The following is a 23,674-nucleotide window of genomic DNA, read 5'->3' as shown; positions in this document are numbered from 1 at the left end:
ATAATTTACTAGATTTTTTTCTCATCTGTAATGCCCATTAGAGATGTACTCACCAGTCCCTTTATTAGGTACACCTGACGAGAACTGGGTTGGACCCACTTTTGCCTTTAGAACTGCCTTAATCCATTGTGGCATAGCTTCAACAAGGCACTGGAAATATTCCTCAGCGTTTCTGCGGTTTCATCGAGTCAAATTTAAGACCCTTTAAGACTATAAAGAATGACATTTTAGACTTATACAGGACTAAGATTTTTTTCTAATGGCGCAGTATCATCATAAGGAATCATGTAATTCAGGGTTACCAATCTCAGTCCTGAGGGCCAGTATCCCTGCAGGGTTTAGCTCCAACTTCCCTCAACACACCTGCCTGGATTTTTTAAGTATACCTAGCAAGACCTTGAACAGCTTGTTCAGGCGTGTTTGATTATGGTTGGAGCGCTAAAATCTGCAGCACACCGGTCTTCCAGGAACAAGTTTGGGGACCCCTGGTGTAATTGTTTTCAGTTTTTTTTTTTTTTTTTTTTCGATTAGGGCATTTAATTTGGGGAATTTGCTGTAAAAATGTCTAACAGCTCTTATGAAGTATCTCTTTACAATAAAAAAACTAAATATTAAAAAATAAGGTTTTATTGAGATGTGTTGTTGGTCATTAGATGGATATCAGCCCAAATCGAGTATATCTTTACTTGGACAAAGCAAAATTAAGACCTGTTTAAAACAATTTAAGACCTACAACACAACATGACAGTGAATTTAAGACTTTTTAAGTCTTTTAGATAAGATTTTTTTTACCTAAAATTTAAAATTTAAGACATTTTAAGACTTTTTAGACCCTGATTCATGTCATAATATTTATGACTTGGCCGGTTATCCTGTTGGAAGTAGACATTAGAAGATGGGTACACTGTGGTCATAAAGGGGTGGACATGCTCAGCATACACAATCTGTAGAGGAAATTTTACACATAAAACACCTTTTACACATAAAACATGAACAGTTTTGACATGTCCCAGAGGTCATTTGAAGATTTCGAGCTAAATGTATCTTCAGGTTCAACGCTCCTATTGGTTATTGGTTTGATGCTCGTCATAAGAGTAGTCACGCTGCATGAAAGTGTCTCCAACTTTCTAACACTGCCAGAAATTGATCAGACATAAAATCGACCACAATGCCCATTAACGTCAGTGTACATGTTAGCAATCAAAAGATTTCAGCCTAGAATTACAGTAATCTTTTAGGATTAGCAAAACTTTCTCGGATGATCAAATTGTGGGCAAAAATCAAAGAGTGGGCTGAGCTTTAGTCATAATATAGACTATTAAGGTTCTGCTTTAAAAATATAAGTTATATAAGTAAAATATAATATTTTTTCCCAGTGAAAAGCTGTTGAATCCATAAAGGAAGAATTATTGTACTTTTTTGAGTGCAAGTGTAGTGGTCTGAGAGCTATCTAGTACATTTTGGAAGATCTCCTTAATACAAAACCATGGGATGTCTAATTAATTTCCTTAAACTATCATAATGTGTGATTCCGTCAACACACAAGATATTAAACTTACAAATTTGAATGCCCTCTATTTATAAAAAATTCCTCTAGCATCTCATTAGGATTCAATGCATCAACAAAAATATCTAACCAATGAACTTATCAAACACTAAATATGTCTTGTGAACTTAACAAATAGGCACCAACAGAATTGCTGAGTTGTTGAAAGGGGTTTAAGTTAAGAGATTACTTTTGCAAAGCCCCGCTGTACACTAACAAAAGTCTTGTCGTCGCCATCCCAATCATCAAAAATACTGCAGAAGACCTATTGGAACCCATGAGGACCCAATATTTTCACAGAAATCAGTCAAGTTTGATGAAGGAAAAATCATGGATTGGGGTTACATTTAGTATGGGGGTGTGTGAGAGACCAGCAGAGTAGATGGCAACATCAACAGCCTGAGGTAATAAGACATTTGTGCTGCCCTTTACATTACATACCACAGGAGAGGGCAAAATCTTCAACAGGATAGCGCTCCTTCTCATACTTCAGCCTCCACATCAAAGTTCCTAAAAGTGAAGAAGGTCAAGGTGCTTCAAGATTGGCCTGCCCAGTTACCAGAAATGAACATTTTGAGCATGTGGGGTAAGATGAAGGAGGCATTGAAGATGAATCCAAACAATATTTCTGTAAAGTGACAAGACTTTTGTCTAAGCAAAGTCAGATCTTACTATACTAATTGAATAAGTAAAAATCAAGTCATGGTCATATTTTATTTTGGTAAAATAAGCGTAATCTAGAGGCCTTTGCCTTTCAAATAAGTCACTTCTGATACCAAATAATCAATTAGAATTCAAGTTATTATTTGTTGTTCCTAAAACTTGGATAAGCAACAAGACTTTTGTCAATCAGTGAATATGAAATGTGGCAAATGTGCTGTGGCTGTAGATCATTTTCAAAAAGCTTGTGATAAACAGGTTTGAAGCTTAACATCTCTTCATTACTTCTTCACTGGCAGTTTCTCATCCGACAGAAGAACATTATGCTATGCTAATGTCCATTAAAAGTGCCCCGTGACAGAGCTCAAAACGCAGCACACTAAAATGAAAAATTTTAAATTCATTCTGAAACATAATGACACATAAAATCCAGCTCGACTGAACTACACAGTGAATATTACAACCAAATGCTTTGTTTTGGATGACTGCTGTTAGTAATTCAGTCTGGAGCGTTTGAGTCAGATATGTGCAAACATCGATGTTCCAAGCATTCTTCACTTGGACTGTTCGCTTTGGCCCTTTTCTTAAAGTTTTAACCCCGTTTCCCTCATTTTTCAAGACATCCTCAATACAGTGGAAGATGTAAAGGAAAAAAGGTGGATGGAGTGAAAGAACAGGCTAACAGAGAGGATTCGCTCCTCTGGCGGTTGATTCTTCAGTGAAGGGTGCTGGAGATTTAGAGTGCCTCGGAGCTCTTGTCTCTTACTCCTACTGTCTCTCTCTGAAGGGAAGGACCGAATGATGGATGAGAAAAGAAAAAGAGACAGAAAGACAGCACTACAGGTTTATGGGAGCCTCCGAGTGATCTTTTACCTTCAGGTCAATAAAGTCAAACTCACCTGATCTTTACCAGTGAGTGGTGAACTCGGATGAAAAATTTAATAATGTTCATAAAAACTTGCAGATGGTTCTGACAAATATCAGATAAAGTGAGTCATACTGTTTATGTATCCACTTTTAACTTTAATAATTGGTTTGTCCACCCATTGCTGCAATTACAGCAGCACTTTAAAATAGTTCAACATATCAACATATTTCCAAAGAATTTTAACACCAAACTCCAAAAAAAATCTATACTACTATTGTGCTGGTCTACTATTACACTGTCTACACTCAAAAAAGCCACTTGCTTGATTTACAAATACAAATATGTCTTATGGAAAAGAATGAAATGAGTTTAGTTCGAAAACCAAATGAAGAAACAAATTTGAAACCAAATGAAGAAATAATCAAATTAATTAGATGAGAACTCCTTGATTCAATGAGATTTAGGCCCAATCCCAATTCTATTTTTTCTATGTTACCCCTTCCCCTTGGCCCTTAAAACTGAGAGTGAAGGCCTTCAAAATTTACCCCTAAGAAATGAGACACTACTACAACACTTGCAAACATCATCAAATGTCATCGGGAGCTCTTGCTTCACATAAGATTAGACGATTACGTCTGCTGTAGTTATTCCGGTTGCTTCATTTTTTGGTATTTATCTTTGAGAAATCCCTGATAGGCATGTATAAGGCATATATTATGTTAGCATAACAACATAATGTGTCAATAAGATTGTGACTATACTGCGCATTTACACAGTGGCCATGTTCATCTTTGTAAACACACCAAAAACAACTTTAACATTATACAGACACTGTAAAAAAGCCCATTCATAGCCACTAGACTTTTCTGACGGGATTCAAGGGGTTATAATATAGATTATAGATAGCTAAATTTAGCAGTTTTTATTTTAGAGTTTTTTTTTTTTTAAAGCATGATGGTAAAACATGAACCCAATTTTGTTTGATTTGTTTAGATGCACAATGGGTGCTACGATTAAATCATGTTGATTCAACAAATGAGTTTTTTATGTACATTTTGGAGATTACTGCACTTTAGTGCTGTCAACTAATACAAATTTAATTGAAATAACACAACAGATTTTAATAATCATACATGGAAAAGACAGAAAGTCTTGTTGTTGTGCTTTACTGACATTGAGTATATAAGAATAAATTTAATCAGGCTAACACAATACAAACATTTTAATTCAACTAGCTGCAAAGAAGTTACATAAAAAAAAGTAAAATAATGGTCGTTAAACTACAGAAATTTATAGTGAAATCCATTCATTCATTTTCTTTTCGGCTTAGTCCCTTTATTAATCTGGGGTCGCCACAGCGGAATGAACCGCCAACTTATCCAGCAAGTTGCCCTTCCAGCCGCAACCCATCTCTGGGAAACATCCACACACACATACACACACACACACACACACACTCATACACTATGAACAATTTAGCCTACCCAATTCACCTGTACCGCATGTCTTTGAACTGTGGGGGAAACCGGAGTACTCAAAGAAAACCCACCTGAACGCAGGAAGAACATGCAGAATCCACTTAGAAACGCCAACTGAGCCGAGGATCAAACCAGCGACCTTCTTGCTGTGAAGTGAATGTGCTACCCACTGCGCCACCTTACAGTGAAATAACACATATTAAATTTAAAAAAAATTACCATAAATTTTAATTTAAGAAAATTTCTGTAATTTAATATGTTATTTTACAGTATATATCTGTAATTTAAAAGCCTTTTTTTAACGTTTTTTCCAGCACCCAAGCTGCCGGAAATAAACCATCAAATTACAGATTTTTTTTTTTTACAGTGCTGTTAAAGCCTTTATGAAATTACATGTTTATATTGTGTTAATATAACACATTGAAAGCAGTTCAAGTTTATTTGATTTGTTTAGATGCACAATGGGTGCTACGATTAAATCATGTTGATTCAACAAATTATTATTTTTATGAGTGTAGCTACTAATATACAATTAAGATTTTCTGAATTCAGAATTTCTGCTTCAGCTTTGCATTGTTTTAGTTCCTATTTCAAATACCATACTCAAATTGTCCAACTTCATCAACAGTTTGAACCAAAGCCGACTCTCGTGTTCCACAGGGTTCAGGCTTAGGACCAATTCTGTTTCTTACAGTATTTGTTTATTTACTTATTGGCACCATTTTTAGAAAATTTGGTATTTATTTTGTTGTTGTACTGATAAGTACCAACTTTATCTGTCTTCTAAAACTCCTTCAAAAAATTTTTTTTTTGTTTTTTGCTTGTTCTAACTACTCATTTAAAATGAGCTGAAACAACACAAATTTTGAGATTTCATTGGAACAACTTATTTTTTATGTTAAATCTACATATATTTGTTTAAAATGTTAACTTAATTGATTTGTGTTGGGACAACATGAATTAATTGTGTAGAGCCCTGCATTTTTTGTCCCAATACAAAGTCAAACATTTCCTCTGTGACATAAGATAATTGCTTCATTCCTTTGTCGGATGCAGATTTAAAGTTTGGGTGTCATCTTTGATCAAGCCCTTCTCCTTTGAAGCTCATATCAATAGCATTACTCATTCCACATTCTTCCATGTCAGGAATAATAACTGCCTTCGACCTGTCCTTTGGTTGAAGAGTAATGCTACTTTTGTGCATGCTTTCGTAACATCAATGAATCGCCTAATGAAATGATTTATTTCCATGGGCTTCCTTCCAAATCATAACATAAATTATAGTTGGAACAAAATGCTGCTGCCGAGTAATCACCAAAACCACCATTTCGGATCACATCTCTCCTATTTCAATTTAATTCCATGCAAATTTAAACATTTAAGGCTTACTTATAAAGCACTCTAATGTTTTAGGCTCGTAGCCAGCCCAACCCAGTTTTGTTTTCTTAAAAAGTGCAGCTATTCCCCTCATTATTTAATTACGGGGTTTAAATACTGTACTTAGTAACATTTTAAGCCCTATTTTTTGCTGGACTAGCTTGTCAGATGGTCGACATAATCACACTTTTTAAAGTATAAAAAACATTTTAAGATTTAGAATAAAGAAATATGAAAACAGCCAACTTGTTTTTAAAATACAAATTTATTACATCGAATGTCATTATAAAAACTGTAGCCTGTTTTTATTTATTAGACAAATAACAAACTGGCCAGCCCATTCAACTGTGTCACAATTTGGATTGTCAAATTTGACACGGAGTGACTTCACAATGTGAAGTCACACAGTACCAAATTAGCTGTCCCAAATTCTGTATCGACAGCCAACAAAGAATTCCGCGTAGTCTTAAAGCCTTTTTCAGTGGGTTATTTGTAAAAAATTATGGCATAGTAATAATAATATTTCCTTACATTTATGTAGCACTTTTCTAGACACTCAAAGCGCTTTACACAATAAAGGAAATACCCTCATCCACCACTATTGTGCAGCATCCACCTGGATGGGATTTTTAATGACCACTGAGAGTCAGGACCTCGGTTTAACATCTCATCCGAAAGACAGCACACACTGAGCAGTATATAGTCCCCATCAATATACTGGGCGTTAGGACCCACACAAACTACAGGTTGAGCACCCCCTGCTGGCCTCACTAACACCACTTCCGGCAGCAACCTAGCTTTCCCATGTGGTCTCCTATCCAGGTACTGACCAAGTGCAGTCTTGCTTAGCTTCAGTGGGCAACCATGTGAGAGTTGCATGAGCATGTATTTTAGACCATCTTCAAATACATACTCCTTGCCATAATTAAGATAAGCTTCTGCACTAATTGCTGTAAATTTTAAACCTAACAAGGCTTGGCATGATAGAACAACATGTTTTTGCTCTATCCAACAGGTACCATGACAAATAAGGCAAGGAAAGGTTTTTTTTTTTTTTTTTTTTGATTGAAGCACATTTTAATCACAGTGGCAATTAAAAATTCCTTTCATAAACAGGATTAAAAGAGACAAGTATAAATAACATAGAAAAAATAATATAATATAATATAAAGTTCAGTTTTTTTCATATTCCAAAACACCGGTGTATCATATTATGTAATTTTACTCTGGGACTTCCCCATTCTGCTGATCACCCCTCTCCTCTGTGGGTAAATCGCACAGCCCCTGATTTCTACCCGCTTCTGAGAGTAGTTTGCTTTAGCCAATCGTAATAAAAGGTCTTAATCTCAGTCAGATGCCAGCAACTTTTACCCCCTCCCGCAACAGATTATCTGTGGCGAGTCGTGTCTCGGATCTCACTTATTGTAATTGTGCTGATATCCCACAGAGACAGATCTACCAGTATGGTGATAGCCCAAGTTAAATCTTTTAGATACAGTTTTTCCATATTCCAAAACACGTATGTATTATATTTTCTTATTTTACTCTAGGACTTTCCATTCTGGTGATCATCCACCATCTGTGGACTTTTTCGGTAACTTTTAATCTATTGGACGTCTTTAACAGATTCGATTTTTCTCCAAAAATCAAAAAAGTTTAGCTTTACAGCTCTAATAACCTGCCCCCTAATTTCAACTTACTTCTGGAAGCAAATACCACTATATTTCATTGATCACATTCATCAATTTCTGTTTTAGGCATCACACAGTACAGCCTTTCTAACATGATCAAGTTAGACGACTGTAGAGCTGCTCATGCATATTAAACGTCAAACATGGATGAGATGAGACTGACGATAGAACCGCAGTATTGCATATTTAATGACACATTTCTTAAAAGATAACCATACAAAGCATGGCTCTTCATTCATAATCATTCTTTGCAGACTATGGTTGCAAGTTCCATTCAGGTAACTCATTTTCTGAGAAAAAAAATACCACTTATTTGCAATTCATCTCAGGGTCAAGAGCTCAACTGCAGAATATAGAGCAAAATATGATGTGTGGACACTGTACTAAATCCCACATAAACTAGATCAGCATTCATATTTTCTGCTGCAGCATCAGGCCTGTTTCTGATTGTGACAATTCTGACAGCACCAATGCTATATTTATAACCAGCCTTCTATAAAGCTTGCATCAGTGTTTGTGTGTGTATGTGTGTGTGTGAGAGAGAAAGTACTCTGTTCTGAATGGAGTCATCCAGGATTACAGAAAGACAGCTCATTCTTTCATAGACAGGACAGGAGGGAAGGCATAGGAACATTTGCATAATCATTGGTGGAAAAGCCTGTAGAGATGGATCAGTGTGTGTGTGTGTGTGTGTGTGTGTGTGTGTGTGTGTGTGTGTGTGCGTCTGTGCATGTGTGTGCATTCCTTACATTGTGGGGACCAAATGTATGGTTTAGCAATAAAATATACAGTTTGTATTGTATGAAAACCATCATGTCTTTGGGAAGCCCTTATAAAGATAGCTGTGCAAGTGTGTATGTGTGTATAATAGTAATGAATAATGATTAATAAAAAATCACTAATATAAATATAATAATTTTACTAATAATGAAATAAAATCAATCATCTTTATTGGCTTTTTTTCATTGATACAGGAGTTCCCAAACTTTTCAACCCGCTACCCCCAAAATAACAACGTCAGTGACTCGCGACCCCTTCATTTCTTGGAGGTGGTTATAAATATACAAACGTTGCGCACACAACAATCTAAGCCTATAAAAACACGAACATATTGACAACACAAAAAAAGTGCAACAGTCTAACAATTTTTACAGTCATTTATTTATTTGCTTAATTTAATATTAACCTTAGCTAAAGAAACTGATGGAAACAACGTTTTCTGCACAAGTCTATTCTTGTCGAAATCATCCTCATCCTTAATATTTATTTGTGGCCTGTATTTATTTTTAACGTATTTGATTACCGTAAAGTTGTCAGAAAGTTTTAATCTGGTGCTATAAAATCAATCTGCTGCAGCTGACACTATTGCTGTGTTGTTAATCTAACGTACAACGTTGTTAGTCTAACACACCTATCCTATGAAAAAATAATAATCAAGACTGTTACCTTTTCATTTGCATGTTGTTGTTCATTCATTCATTCATTTTCTTGTTAGCTTAATCCCTTTATTAATCTGGGGTCGCCACAACGGAATAAACCACCAACTTATCCAGCAAGGATATTTCCTGTGGGGGAAACCGGAGCACCCAGAGGAAATCCACGCGAAGGCAGGGAGAACATGCAAACTCCACACAGAAACGCCAACTGAGCCGAGGTTCAAACCAGCGACCCAGCGACCTTCTTGCTGTGAGGCGACAGCACTACCTACTGCGCCACTGCCTCGCCCTGCATGTTGTTGCTTTTTATGAAAATAAAATATGGTAATTCTAATATTTTAGTCAAATTTATTTGACTTTTAAAAATCACAGAAGGACCCCGTCATTGTCCTGCGAGCCCCACTTTGGGAACCACTGCTGTAGGACATCAATAATTATTTTCAATAATAATTTTAATTATGCATGGGAACAAATCTTGTACAAAAACTCTAAAAATTCAGTGCATCCAGAAAGTTTTCACAGCACTTCACCTTTTCCACATTTGTTTATGTTACAGCCTTATTCCTAAATGGGGTATTGTGTGTAGAATTTTGAGGAAATAAATTAATTTAATCCATTTTGGAATAAGGGCTGTAGCATAAAAAGTGGAAAAAGTGAAGCACTATGAATACTTTCCGTATGCACTGTACCTTTTCACCAGTCTAAAAGTAAATAGTTTTTATATAAGGTGTATACTCAAGTATGGTAAGTGTGCCAAAAATGTCTAATTCATAATACTTAGTTGAAAACAAAACTCCCCATGGATTCAAAGTAAAAATTACATTTCCTTTTCTGAGTATTTTTGTGAACAGACTGATTATACATTGTGTTAAGACTTCACGTATATACACTAGATGTCAAATCCTGGTCAAAAGCTTTGTGTTGTGGTGATAAATGACCACTGTCTGGACCAGCTCAGGATGTTTGATATCCTTTGACATTGACTTTGAGTCCTCTGGCAGACACAGCAGATGTTTGAGGAGAAAAACCTATTTTGAGGCAAAAGAAAATGATTAAAAAATGTAGGTTTTAAATTATGTAAAATGATGGTAATTTTGTATCTGCGCACACAGTAAAAATTCTGGGTTCTACAAAATTCCTTCTTGTTTTCCTAACACGAATAGATAAAATTAAAACCTAATTGTTTTTACAATTTTAAGTGGATTGAACGTGTGAATATGAGAGTATATGGATGTTTTCCAGTACTGGGTTGTGACTAGATGGACATCGGCTTCGCTAAACATATGCTTAAACAGTTAGTGGTTCATTCTGCTGTGGCAACCCCTGATAAACAAATATTTTAAATGTAGTTTGAACAAACAGGAGTGATCTTTGTGTGTGTGTGTGTGTGTGTGTGTGTGTGTGTGTGTGTGTGTGTGTGTGTGTGTGTGTACAGTATTTGTGTGATTTTAATACAAGTAGTTGGTGCTATTGTTTTAGCACTTAGCTTTAAGCTGAGCAAATTCATGTTTACAAGTCTCTAGGTCAGTTGTAAGAACACCACTCTGGGTTAGTTGCAACATTAATGACACTAAATACAAATGTAGATGTATTTATAGATTTTAATTTCAGTATGCCTCAGTATTTAAAAATAAAAACCTCAAAGCAAAATTAAAATAGGTTAAGAGTTTAACCTGTTCTCTATGGGCCCACGAAACCTGCACTAACAAACAGTGTTCTATTGTTTTGTATTTTATTCAGCTTTTAATGCACAGAAACTCACACCAAACACCAGCGTTGAATAGAAAGCTTTTAAATCCATTCTTATCTTTCCACCCGTTATTCTTATTCGACAATGTCACCATCTCATCCCAGCAGAAATAATCATGTTACAACTCACCCGGGGTTGTTACAACTAACTCAGACAATATGGAGTGAATTGTAACATTTGACTCGGAAACCAAAGTTTTGTGCTACAACTAAAATATCTGTCATTTAATAGCAAACTATTATGAGTAACCATTGGAAAGCACTGGCTTAAAAGATCTTAATGACAGAAGAAAAAAAAAAAAGTTACTACTGTTTCCGCGGTATCCCCTAATATGCACCTATTGGCGAATACACTGAAACACAAACATTAAAATGTATACAAATAATATATTATTAAAGTGTTAAATATATTTTACACTTTAATAATGTATCAGTAAATCCAGAAATGAACAGAAACACTTGGTTTTTTCATAATTAATCTTAACTTCTGCACAAACATTTTGTTGGACATTCTTGTCCTGTAGATTGTTTACTTGTGCACTCTAACCACAATCCATTACTTCTCTGGAGTTGTGTTTTGTCTACGTGATATAAATTTCCACCATGTAAATAGAAAATCCACCATCATGGAAGCACAACTAGCTTCTTATATGGAATGGGAGATGAGACTCTTATGGGTTTATTGGGTGTTCCACCTCAAACACAGATGACCCATTAGGAGAATAGAGACAACTTTTTTTAATCATGCACTTATTGTACATAAATTAATTCTCATTATTCCAGACACGAGGTCCAACTGTACAAAAGACAAAATAACAAACACAATACGAACCACACAATATACAGTTAGAGTCAAAATTATTAGTCCCCTTGTTTATTTTTAATTTTTTGCCCAATTTCTGTATAACAGACAGAATATTTTTTCAACACATTTCTAAACATAATAGTTTTAATAACTCATTTCTAATAACTGATTTATTTATCTTTGCCATGATGACAGTAAATAATATTGACTAGATATTTTTCAAGACACTTCTATACAGCTTAAAGTCACATTTAAAGGCTTAACTAGGTGCTTGGCAGGTAAGGGTATTTAGGCAAGTTTCTGTACATCGATGGTTTGTTCTGTAGACTATCGAAAAAAATAAATAGCTTAAAGGGGCTAACAATTAAAAACTGCTTTTATAGCCGAAATAAAACAAATAAGACTTTCTCCAGAAGAAAAAATATTATTAAGTATACTGTGAAAATTTGCTTGCTCTGTTAAACATCATTTGGGAAATAAAAAAAAAGAGAAAAAAATGTAAAGGGGGGCTAATATTTCTGACTTCAACTGTACCTTAAAAAAGACAGTCATGCCAATATTTCATTAAAGGTGACTGAAAACGCACCTCAGTAAGCCTAGGATTTATCAATAACTTTAAAATAACATTGTTAAAATGGGTCAGTGTTTAATATGTATTTTAGGATAGCATTATTTATGTTGCACAAAACATTTTGTTGGAAAGCAATACATTAAACTCACCCATATTATAGCTTTACATTAAAATGATAAAGCTAGCACTTGATAATTTTTGGACAAGAACCAAAATCATACCTGACACTCTCATACCTGACACCTTTTCAATCAGCCTCATTCTGAAAATGTACCACTATATACATTTCTGCAGAGTGCCAAATACTTCCCAGGAAGTATGTTATCTTGCAGTTTTTGCTTTTGCGAATCCACCAAAGGGCTCTGTGTATGCTTTTTGAGATCTTAAATTTTTTTCACGAGTGCTATTTGCGCCTGCTGTTCTCACATAAATCCACCAAAGGCTGCTGTCAACTGACTGACTGACCGATTGACTGACCCACTCTCCTCCTACCCTAAATCCAACCAATAGGGTTTTCAAAAGCAACAATTGACTCGCTCACCCACTTCCCTAAACAGTTTTAAAAAGAAATGCAAAAAAAAAGAAAAGCACTGGAACGATTTTTACCACATTTTCAGATTTTACCACATTCTCACCCTATTATTTACTTGTTCATTCTAGTTTTGGCTTCTGTTTTTGTCTTACCTGCTTTGCTGGATTCGAAGCCCATCGTCGTGGTCAACTCCTCTCTGCATATCAAGTCAACTGACGTACATGGCGAGCGACTGGACAAACTGGTAACAGTGGGCAAGCCATCTATACAGAGGTAAGTGGTCAGCTGGTAAGTGCGAAAAGGAACGGCGTCATACCGTCATACGCGTTCACTTTAAAGACGTAATGCAGCCATATTTACTTCTGGCTACATAATTCACGATCCCCAGAAATGTATATAAGGCTAAATTTTTTAGAATGAGCCTATGCTACACTTTTTGTTTATGAACTGTTTTAGTTTGTTGTCAAACTATCTTAATAACTTTAACAAGAGGCAATTCAACCATATCTCAACGTTAAAACAGCTGTCATAGCGTTATTTATCAATTTGTGGACCTTTAGGATTCTCGGGAACTGTGGAGATTACAAATGTAAAACAGAAAATACATTAGGGCCATTGTTATTGTTTACATCCCACTAAAAGGTCAATAGGCTCAACGTTGTGTTCGTCTGCCTGAACTTAAATGTGTGTAAATTATTAGTAATGTGAATAAACAGTAAAGATTATCAAGTCATATAATATACCTTGCACAAAAACAGCTGCCATCCATTCCTTGATGTTCCTGCACTTGTTAATAAAAGAAACATCAAGACGGTCTTTCCATTCACAGACTGTTGCAAAAATATATTAAAAATAATAATAATAAAATAAACAAAAAAAGCTAAATAGTTTTTTTTACAGGTATGCAAAAGCATGACACAACCCAATAACAGGCACTTAAATAAATAAAAAGAACAACAAAACACATGAGAGCAACTTTGACAGGCTCGAGCTTCTCAATATTAATAAACTGTCATGGCTGTGTGTGTTAAAGTTCCTATTCACGTTTAGTCTAGTTTCAACCACCCACATGGACCCCCTCTCAACAGGACCACCAAGACCGAGAAAAAACACCTGCTCCACTAAAACAAACACAGAAATACCTTCAGGTGACCACATTCCCCACATCCACCCCACCATTTGCACATCATTGTTGACACATAGAAAACTCCAACCAAAAACAGCACATTTCTAGCAGTAATTTACATTACAGCCAAGAAGTATTAGGCTTCGACAAACTTCAATGCTCTCTTAAATATGTTTTTCACAGTGAGATGTACTGTATATATACTACAGCAGTAATATAAAGTTTTCACATTTATATATAATTCTTAATATAAAAATCTTATAGGGCTCACATGATTTGTGGCTATTTTCTGACAGGCGCAGCGATCATTTTCACACTTTGAACTACATTGTTTAAAGATCAAATGCATTTGCACCGCATTGTGCACTCATGTGTTGAGGTGCATTGTTGGTGCATTGCTATTTTGGAGCAACTGACATAGACCGCACCATTGACCAACTAAAAGCTGGTCTAAAGTCAAAAGCTAAGTTACCATCCAACTATTTTTATGCGCATTTTGGAAATATTTTTATTCAATAAGACAAGATGCCAAGTCTCAATAAGACACAGAAAGTCTATACTTTGGTCCTCAATGAGTTCATGGATGTACAATGTTTTATTGCTGAGAGATCAAGCATTAAAAAGCATAAAACAAATAGTAGACATGTAATCTGGCCTGGGCAGCGTAGAAAGCAGGTCATAGTCAAGGCAGTCTGTATAAGACCAAAAAGACCGAATTAAGTGAAGTTTAATAAACTTATTTCGAGAGGAGCACTTGGTATGATTGAGCATGACTGGCCGCTCATCTGTAATCAGTAACAATCCAATCAGAGTGATCCTAGTTTACAATAAATGGATTATTTTCTCCTTATTGCTCTATCTTCGTTTTGAAAGAATCCCCCTATACACCCCATCTCCTAGTTTTCCTCCCTTTTCCAAGGGGGAGCTTTCGAGATCCCCGATGTATGTATTTCAGTCTCGGCCAGCGGGTAAGGTCCGGTTGATTGATAAGTGATAACGGAGGTTGCAAAGTTGCGGGTCTAAGTTTGTAAAGGTCCCCCGCTGAGTACATCAGACGAGGAACGACACTTATCATAGCAGAGCAAAGGATAATCCACAGGAGCAACCTAAACAGCCACATGTTGGAATCCTGTAAGCCAGACAAGATGTCAGTATGTCCGTCAGGAAACGTCCACGTCAATCATCCACTGCGCAATGTGCCAAACAGCAGGCACAGAGTTCATAGATTTTTCAGATGAGAATTCAGGTTTCAGATGGGATTTCAGATGGATTTTAGATGATTTCAGATGAAATGATTTCAAATGAATTCCAAATAAAATATTCAGATAAAACTTTCAGATAAAATAATTTAAAATGAGTGATCACGGTGAGTAGCGACAGCCAAAACATGCCTGCGTTTACTCAGCCGGAAGCGTAACATTTTTGTTTTTTGCACTGTGGCAACTCCTAATAAATCAGGTAATAAGCCAAATGAAAGTGAGTGAGCATTATTTAATTTGTTTAAACAAATACATAAACATAATATAGATTCAAGTTTTTTATTAGATCACCTTAGCTATTTAACTTTCTAAATTAAAATTCAAGAGTTCACACTTAGATATTGCTTGACAACTGTAAGCAGGTTTGGCATGCTGTCCCGGGAGAGAACCCTGAGCTCGGAGATAGTTGAGCCCAGGGCTCTCGCCAGGTCCATAGAGCATGTGAGGGGAGTACGAGATCAGGTGGTTCTCGAGAGCTCCCCTTTTTTTGTAAAGGAGAAAAGGAGGAGAAAGGGGTGGATAGGGGGTTTCTTCGGAAAACGAAGATAAGGGAGTAATATCTAGCTAGGCTACTTATAGTGAGTTAGGATAGATCTGATTGGCTAACTAATGAGTGTAGATAGGTGGCCAGCTGCAGTCAATTATATCACGTGCTCCTCTCGAAATTAATTTAAAAACTTCACTTAAAATTACTGATATTGAGGTGGGATATGGGATAGAGGCACGAATAGTGGTTTGGATAGAGGTGGATAATTGCAGAAATAAATTACTGAAACTTTATTTATTTTAGTGGGTAGCACTATCACCTCACAGCAAGAAGGTTGCTGGTTCGAGCCTTAGGTGGGTCAGCTGACATTTCTGTGTGGAGTTTGCATGTTCTCTCCGTGTTTGCATGGGTTTTCTCTGGCTGTTCAGTTTCTCCCACAGTCCAAACTCATGTGGTATATAGGTGAATTGAGTTAGATAAATTGTCCGTAGTGTATGTGTGTAAATGAGAGTGTATGGGTGTTTTCCAGTGATGGGTTGCAGCCAGAAGGACATCCACTGCGTAAAATTTATGCTGGATAAGTTGGCGGTTCATTCCACTGTGGCGAGCCCTGACTAATAAAGGGACTAAGCCCCCCAAAAAAATTAATGAATGAATGATTTTACTAACTAAAGTAACTACTAAGAAATGAATGATCATTTTATGCAGTTATTATATGTAAACAGAAACATGCATGCACAGCGTACATTAGAATACATTATATCAAGTGATACATTTAAATGGTTGATAAAGACACTTTTATAAAGCTTACAAAGACATATAAACTGAGTCCAAAAAAGAGATCACAGAGTGGTAAGAGATGAGTGAACAGCTCTTTAAATATACTGTTTAATCTTCGAAATAAGCATGGTAAAAGGATCTATTAGCAGATATAAAGTAACACATAGTAGTTAATAAGAGGGATGTGTATGTGTGAAAGAGGAGTGTAGTGTGCGCACAGGAAAAGCATGTGTCCTGCACTCCGACTCTCTGCTGTTTACAGGCAGGAAATGTTTGTTCTGTAAAAGGGAAGGAAGCTCCTCTCTTAGTAAACACGGCACATAACATAATTTGCCATGACAGCCTCATATACACACTCTTTCGACTGAAAGAGGAAGTGATTTGTATCGCACTTCTGTTTCTTTTGAAGAGCCGTCAGTGCGAGAATCATGGCCCAGATATTCAATAATTCACATCATTCAAATTATTCCAGCTCCAGTTCTGACCCTGCAGTTTTCAATTAAGCGTCATAGATCTAGTTCAATTAAGCGTCATAGATCTTAAGTCTAGATCACAGCAGCAGCTCACAGCTCTGCATGTTTGTAAGCACACAATCTGCTAAAAGGGACAGTTCACTTGAAAATTTTTAAATTGACGTTAATTTGCACTCTCTGAACTTTTTTTCAAGGGGTGGTCCACTACGATATCATATTTTATACTTTAGTTGATGTGTGAACATTAACAACATCTCTGAATATAATGAATATAATACAAGACATTGGCTTTTACAGAGTTAGCTTAGCAAAGCCTACAGCGAATGAACTTAAATAAAAAAATACATCTGGATTAGTAAAATCACAAATGCTTCAGGTTATGCGCATTCACCACGCACATACACCATTCACCACTCAGCAAAGGAGCACGGCTAGAGGCGCTGTTATTTTATAGCAGAGAAAGCTAAAAGAAAGGGTAAATTTCTACAGAGCTAGTCCGGTTTCTGTATTAGGGCTTCCAAAGGACATTACACAAAGAGAGAAGTGCTTACAATTTACTTTTAATTATGTTCCAGAGAACTATATATATATATACATATATATATATATATATATATATATATATATATATATATATATATATATATATATATATATATATATATATATATATATATATAGCTCTAGCATTTGACAAAGGATAGCTTCCAAAATCTCCTCCAGTTCAGAACAGATTTCGGCTAAAAACTCCTCCAACCATAATAGAAGGTAATTTTAATTGTCAAAATCGATCAATTACATGCACAGTTTCTGGTGTTATTGTTGTGTTGTAGCGAGGACGTAAACAAGGATGTAAACAATGGGAAATGCTGTTTGGCAAACCCCTGTAAGCATGCAGTCATTTTCTCTATGTTATACATCTTGAATAACAAACTCTCAAAAGATACTGTATTTGAATGTTTCATATTACTTACACATGTTTATTCCAAATATATGTGAACGACACTTGTCAGATTTGATTTTAGAGAGCAGGCATGAGGTTTAGCTGTGTCCTTTTCACTTTTTTATCTCAGCTTAAACTGATATGGCTAACAGCTAATCTGACTGACAGTGTTTACACAGCCAAAAAGTGCATGCTAGTAGAGGCTTGGCACTTTTCCTGGTGACGTGGAGCCAATCCGCAAATTACAAAACATTATGTTAGCTAACCAATCAGAGCCTCTTGCGGGCTGGACTTTCAGAGAAACTAGGAAATATGACGTTGTCGTTTTCATTGTAAGCTAAGTAGCTTTATATAATCAAAGTAAGGTATATGAAAAAATGACATGATTTTCTACCAATGAAGCACACATTGCTTTGCATCTTATAAACACAACCAAGCATTAAAAATCTCCATGTCACACTGTAAGATCTCAGTTGTCATAATGTCAGAGTGAACTACAATAAATACATGGCAAACACAGACATGCAAGAAAACTCACCTGGGGTTTGACGCCATCCTTCTGTGACACTCAAACTGTTAAAGACTATTATAATCTAACCAGCTTGACAAATATGAACAAATCCTAAGACCCCAACTAAAGCCAACTAATGAGGTATTAAACTACAATAATAATGAAATCACTTGTGTATGTAATCAAAGTAGAATCTGATAATCCACTTACATAATCCAGTTGTGTTTGTTTCTTAGCTCATAATGTGGTGCCCAATCCGTCCTCAAGTTTAAATTTTTTTGAACTATAAACAGATAAAACTGTGAAAATGGCACTTTTGACACATAAGGTGTTCAAATTTACTATGTAGGTACTTTTATTTTACTGATCTTGAAACTATTTTTCCTTTTATGAACTTGCATGGCGACATAGTGACTCAATGGTTAGCACTGTCACCTCACAGCAAGAAGGTTGCTGGTTCAAGTCCCAGTTGTGTAAGTTGGCATTTCTGTGTGGAGTTTGTTCTCCCCAGGTTGGCGTGGGTTTCCTCCGGGTGCTCCGGTTTCCCCCACAGTCCAAAGGCATGTGGTAACAGTGAATTGATTAAACTAAATTGGCCATAGTGTATGTGTGAATCAGTGTGTATGGATGTTTCCCAGAACTGGGTTGCACCTGAAAGAATGAATGAAGTAATGAACTTTCATGAAATGAATTCTCGTCTTTCTAACTATTCTATACTCTATATTAAGTCTGGCCTTACTAGAAGAATATTCTACCTGTTTCCTCCATCTCTCATTAAATTCCTCAGACTGTAATCTAAAATTCATTGTCCTCTCCATCTTGTAGATTTCAAAAACGATTTCAAACCAGTCATTAATTTGAGGTATGTCGAACTGTAAGCATTTTCTGGTTACTGCCTTCTTACAGGGTATGAGCAAAATTCTCATTAACGTTTTATCAGATTTTTCTTTTAACATTGGATTCGTGAGGGCTAAATATAAAGTTGAGAAATTAAATTGAATGGGCATATGGAATAAATTCTTTAAGCACTTAGGATTTTTTTTTTTGGCAATATAATTGAATTATTAAACATTTCTAGAATATATGTGCATGGTTTGCTTCATTAGAGCCACACTATCTCCAGCGTACTGCACTTTGCACTTTTATTTTTCACATCTGTAAAGTCTATTTTTCACTGTTAATGAAACTGGATTAGCCTAATGCAGCACTTCACAATCCCATCCCTTCCACCCCGCTGATCTGAAAAATTTGCATGTCTCTCTTATTTAACACAGCTGATTTAGATGACCAACTGACACACTGATCCCCACGCAGTCCAACAGTCCCTTCTCCTTCATTGCTTTTGCCTGCAATTTCTTACTAGCGATGCTTGAAGTGGGATATAATATTAACTCACATATCACAAGCCAAAATGCACTCTGAATCAAACACATAATCATTCCCCCTTCAAAATAAAATCTTTCAGAATATCCCGTAGAGTTAATTTAATGATGAATTAGAACAAACGTCTGATGTAAAAAGAGAAATATACAAAATGTGCTGAACGGTGGGACACAAGGACTGGAATTGAGAAATGCTGGCCTAATGAAAGTGATGAAAGTCTGTCGGGTTTTGGAGACAGATGCGTTACTATATTGAGCATAAGAGTATCTTGGGTGTTTGGATATAGCAACGGTTTTTGACCGCACTTCGTTATTATTGTTCATTTATTCGTTTGCTGGGAATTAGAACTAAATTTAGAAATAGTTTTGAAACAAAATGAATATTTGCGCTAACAAACAAAAATACAAAATGAAATATGTAGGCTAATGGAGTTTTCACTATTTCCTTACTCCATGAAAGTAAAGGAGTAAAGAGTAAAAGTAAGGTAAAGAGAAAGTAAAGAGGCCAAATGAAGGAAGCTTATTCTTTATCCTCGTGCAGATGGTCTGTTGAGCTGTTTTCTTGCTAGTGAAGCATTTCGTTTTTTCACTTATGTATTTAGATAACTTGCATGGGCGCAAAGCAAATTTTTCTGTCTTTAAAATTGCAAAAGTAGATTTGCACATGTCCCTAATGCTTTCGCTTTATGCGCTTTAGACTTTGTGCTTAGATCGTTAAAATATAGGCCTCTGAATCTGCGTCTCATTTTCAAGGGCTCTGCTGTGATCCTGCAAAGTTTGCATTTTCCACCAAGGCAACCAGGAGAATTCAAAGGAGAATACCTGACTTTAGCACTGTTTTTCAGAAAAACAAATATGTTCACTTACCATGTTTCTTAAATATCTGCAAACATATTATGCTATTTTATGCTTTAGAAGAGTAAAACACTTACATACAGCATAGGGCTGAACATCTTTGCCCGAACCCGATGGGTTCAGGCTTAATTTCTATCGCTTTAGATGGGGTCGGGCCGGGCTTGCGTATTACGGTAAAGCGTTAAACAGCGATGTACAGTAAGCTGACAGGGATGATGATGATGATGACAAGGTCACTCGCTACATTGAAATCGGTGTCATGGAAAATGAAATAGATGTTCCTGGCTGGTGGAAGATGAACAAACAATCTAACACAAAACTTGCAAAATTAGCCAGAACAGTATGCATCCAGGCCAGTAGCAGCAACAGTGAAAGGGTGTTCAGTGTTGCTCAGTGAGCGCAGAACTGCGCTAAATCCATTTACAGTGAATTCAATAATTCCTCAACAAAAACCTTGGTGAGTAAAGGATTTTCAAATTATAACTAAATAGTAATTGAACCATAAAATCATAATGTAGACAGAGTATGCCTATATAGGCTAATGTTGACATTATTCTTTAAATATTTAACTTTACCATCACCTTAATGCCAGATTGTGAAGAGAAGTGGAGAAACAAATCCCACAGAGCCTTTATCTTAATTAAAAATATTGCCTAATACCTGTCATAATTTATCATTTATTTTATTTAATTTGTTAAGAAAGACTTATTTTTATTGGTATATTGGCCAATTTAAAGATGTACCTAGGCCTATTTAGAGTGCTGAGATGTTACGATATTACAGAGGACTTATTTGATTTCACTGTTCCAACTTCTAAGTGGCCTAAAGCGTGTGTTGGTCATTAATAAATAACACACATATAAACACATAAAAAAAACACATACTGTAAATGACTCGTTCATGAAAAAGGGCAAAAGAGTTGTGTGCATGTGCACATTTGAGTAATGTTGGGCTATAAACGGGTTCAGTCTTTTTAAGAAGCTGTCAATCAAAATGTACTTGTCTAGCTCAGGCCAAATTCTGTCTGTCTCAGACCCTATCAGGCCTAACTTTTATGGCAAAATTTTTTTTTACAGCTCTAATACAGCATGTTGAAACTAAAGACAAACATCTAAAACATAATCTTAATTAACTTGCTTAAAGTTAATTAAAGACATCAAAACGGGTAAAATAAATCTGAATGCTAACTGAAAAAACTAGCCTACATGTGCTGTGACAAAAGCTGTGATATTTGATTATAGCTTTTACTCACAACCATATTTATAAAGCCCAAGTTCTGCGCTGAAATGACCATATGCCCACTTTTCTGTTGTACAACAATCCTATGGTAATTATGGCCCAGTGCACTGCAGATCAGGACACGCGATTCACCATAGAGCATAAAAAAATCGCAATGTTCCAGCACTCAAGAACAGACCCAACCATGAGCACAAATTGCTCTAAGGTCCACAGGTTCCAAGACCAACACTGCCAAGCAAACAAATGTACTGTGAACACAAGGGAAACAGCAATTTGTGAAAAAGAAGAGGAAAGTGTACAAACATGAATGGAAATCTGCCCAGAATGTCATTTAAAAGCTTTTTGTGATGCACTCTAAACTAAAGGATGACCAAAAAAAGAAGGATGACACAGTTTATCTCAATGCTCGACACAAAATGCAATCCCAACACATCAAAATCAATTTCACTTCATTGTGCAGAAGATCTTAAAGGGCTGGATGTCATACTCACTGGCTGGCGAAGGTGTGCTGTATCCACTGAGGGGCAGAGTGGGAAGTGAAGGTGGAGAAAGCCCCCCCAGCATGTGCGGGAAGAAATAGGAAAAGTGGGCCATTGGGAAGCCATTGAGGTGTGGGCTGGGGTTGCCCTTACCAGACATGGCCACCTCTACAGTTCGCCCACCGTCAAACAGAAGAATCCAAAACGACACTCGACGTGGGTGATATGCAAGGGTTATTCATCCATAAGGCCGCCCAGAGAAAAGACTAGGTGATGCTTATTTAATGTGATGCCGGTAGATAGAGAAACAATGGGGGAGTCTAGACCGATGAATGGAGGAGTTGCTCTTCTTTGCTGTTCATGGGTTTTCTGTTGGGTTTTATTTCCATTTCACACAGGTTAACTTCCGAAAAGATTTGATTGTGTTTAGTGAATCCAACGGCGGGGATTTGCGTTCTGACATGATGTCCTCCATTTGGTTTTTCCTTTAATATTCCTGCAGGTTAAATAGAGAAAATGAGATAAAGTCATTATTTATTCAGTCTTGTGGGGTGTTCCAAAATGTTTTCTTCACAGTTAAAAAAAAATTAAAAATAAATAACAACCATAAATGTAGCAAATACACAATTTAAATCAGTATTTGCTACAAACAACTTATTTTCTGCTGCTCTATGACAATTGTTTTGTTTGTTACTTAGATAAATTTAGTTTGTTATAGTTAGTCACTATGCAAAAAAAAAAAACTTTTTTTATGAGAGGTTTAAACACAGTTGTGTGTCAAAAGTCTGTGAATATAACAAGCTTCTAAATGTCAAAAAAATGTTAACACTTTGTTTTTTTATTATCAAACTTTATAAAAAGTCTGCAGAAACACTTTGATTGACATTCTCCCTTTGAACTATGAACAAGTCTTTAGAGGGGGAAAGTTCCACCCATTAGTGATGTCCTCTTTCTCATTTGTTTTGAATCTGCCACAATACTGACACATATGCTGCGTCCACACTTCCATACTATATAGTACGCTAAAATCAGTATGCGATTGTATGCCATTCATACTTTTCACGTTTATATTGTATAGAACGTACTTTTCTAATGGCCGAATAATACATTTAAAATTAAATGCAGTACCTACTGAGGAGTAGGCGGTTTCAGACACAGCCATAGACATTAAGGAGCACAATCTCATTTGAATTTAAAGCGACAGTCACTAAAATGGCACAATTAGTATAAAATCCTAAAAGTGGCAGTTATAAAGCATTATTCGTGGGGTATGATGAGCTAAAACCACATACACACCCATAGGGACATCAGAGACTTAAAGCCCTAGCATACACATGGTGCAATGTGGCGCAAGGCAATGCAGCCCAAGGTGCGACGCAATTGTTGTTTGCTAGTTTCAGCTCGGAGCATAAGATGTTTTGCAGCAC

The 23,674-nt window shown here is 36.1% G+C and overlaps 1 protein-coding gene across 4 annotated transcripts in view; it reads right to left on the bottom strand.

The window, feature by feature from the left end:
* The window catches only part of raraa (retinoic acid receptor, alpha a), a 324,831-nt gene that overhangs the window by 127,707 nt on the left and 173,450 nt on the right, over nt 1-23,674 (bottom strand). For all 4 annotated transcript variants that reach the window (XM_073917403.1, XM_073917404.1, XM_005156052.6 and 1 more), the window contains one exon: nt 22,260-22,743. In XM_073917403.1, the coding sequence (XP_073773504.1) occupies nt 22,260-22,407 (148 nt within the window). In that variant the 5' untranslated portion in view covers nt 22,408-22,743. The remainder of the gene's footprint in view (nt 1-22,259; nt 22,744-23,674) is intronic.

Source organism: Danio rerio, chromosome 12 (genome assembly GCF_049306965.1).
Source record: "Danio rerio strain Tuebingen ecotype United States chromosome 12, GRCz12tu, whole genome shotgun sequence".
In the NCBI taxonomy this organism is placed as follows: domain Eukaryota; kingdom Metazoa; phylum Chordata; class Actinopteri; order Cypriniformes; family Danionidae; genus Danio; species Danio rerio.
The sequence above is the reverse complement of the archived record's forward strand: the minus strand, read 5'-3'. Positions and strand labels throughout refer to the sequence as shown.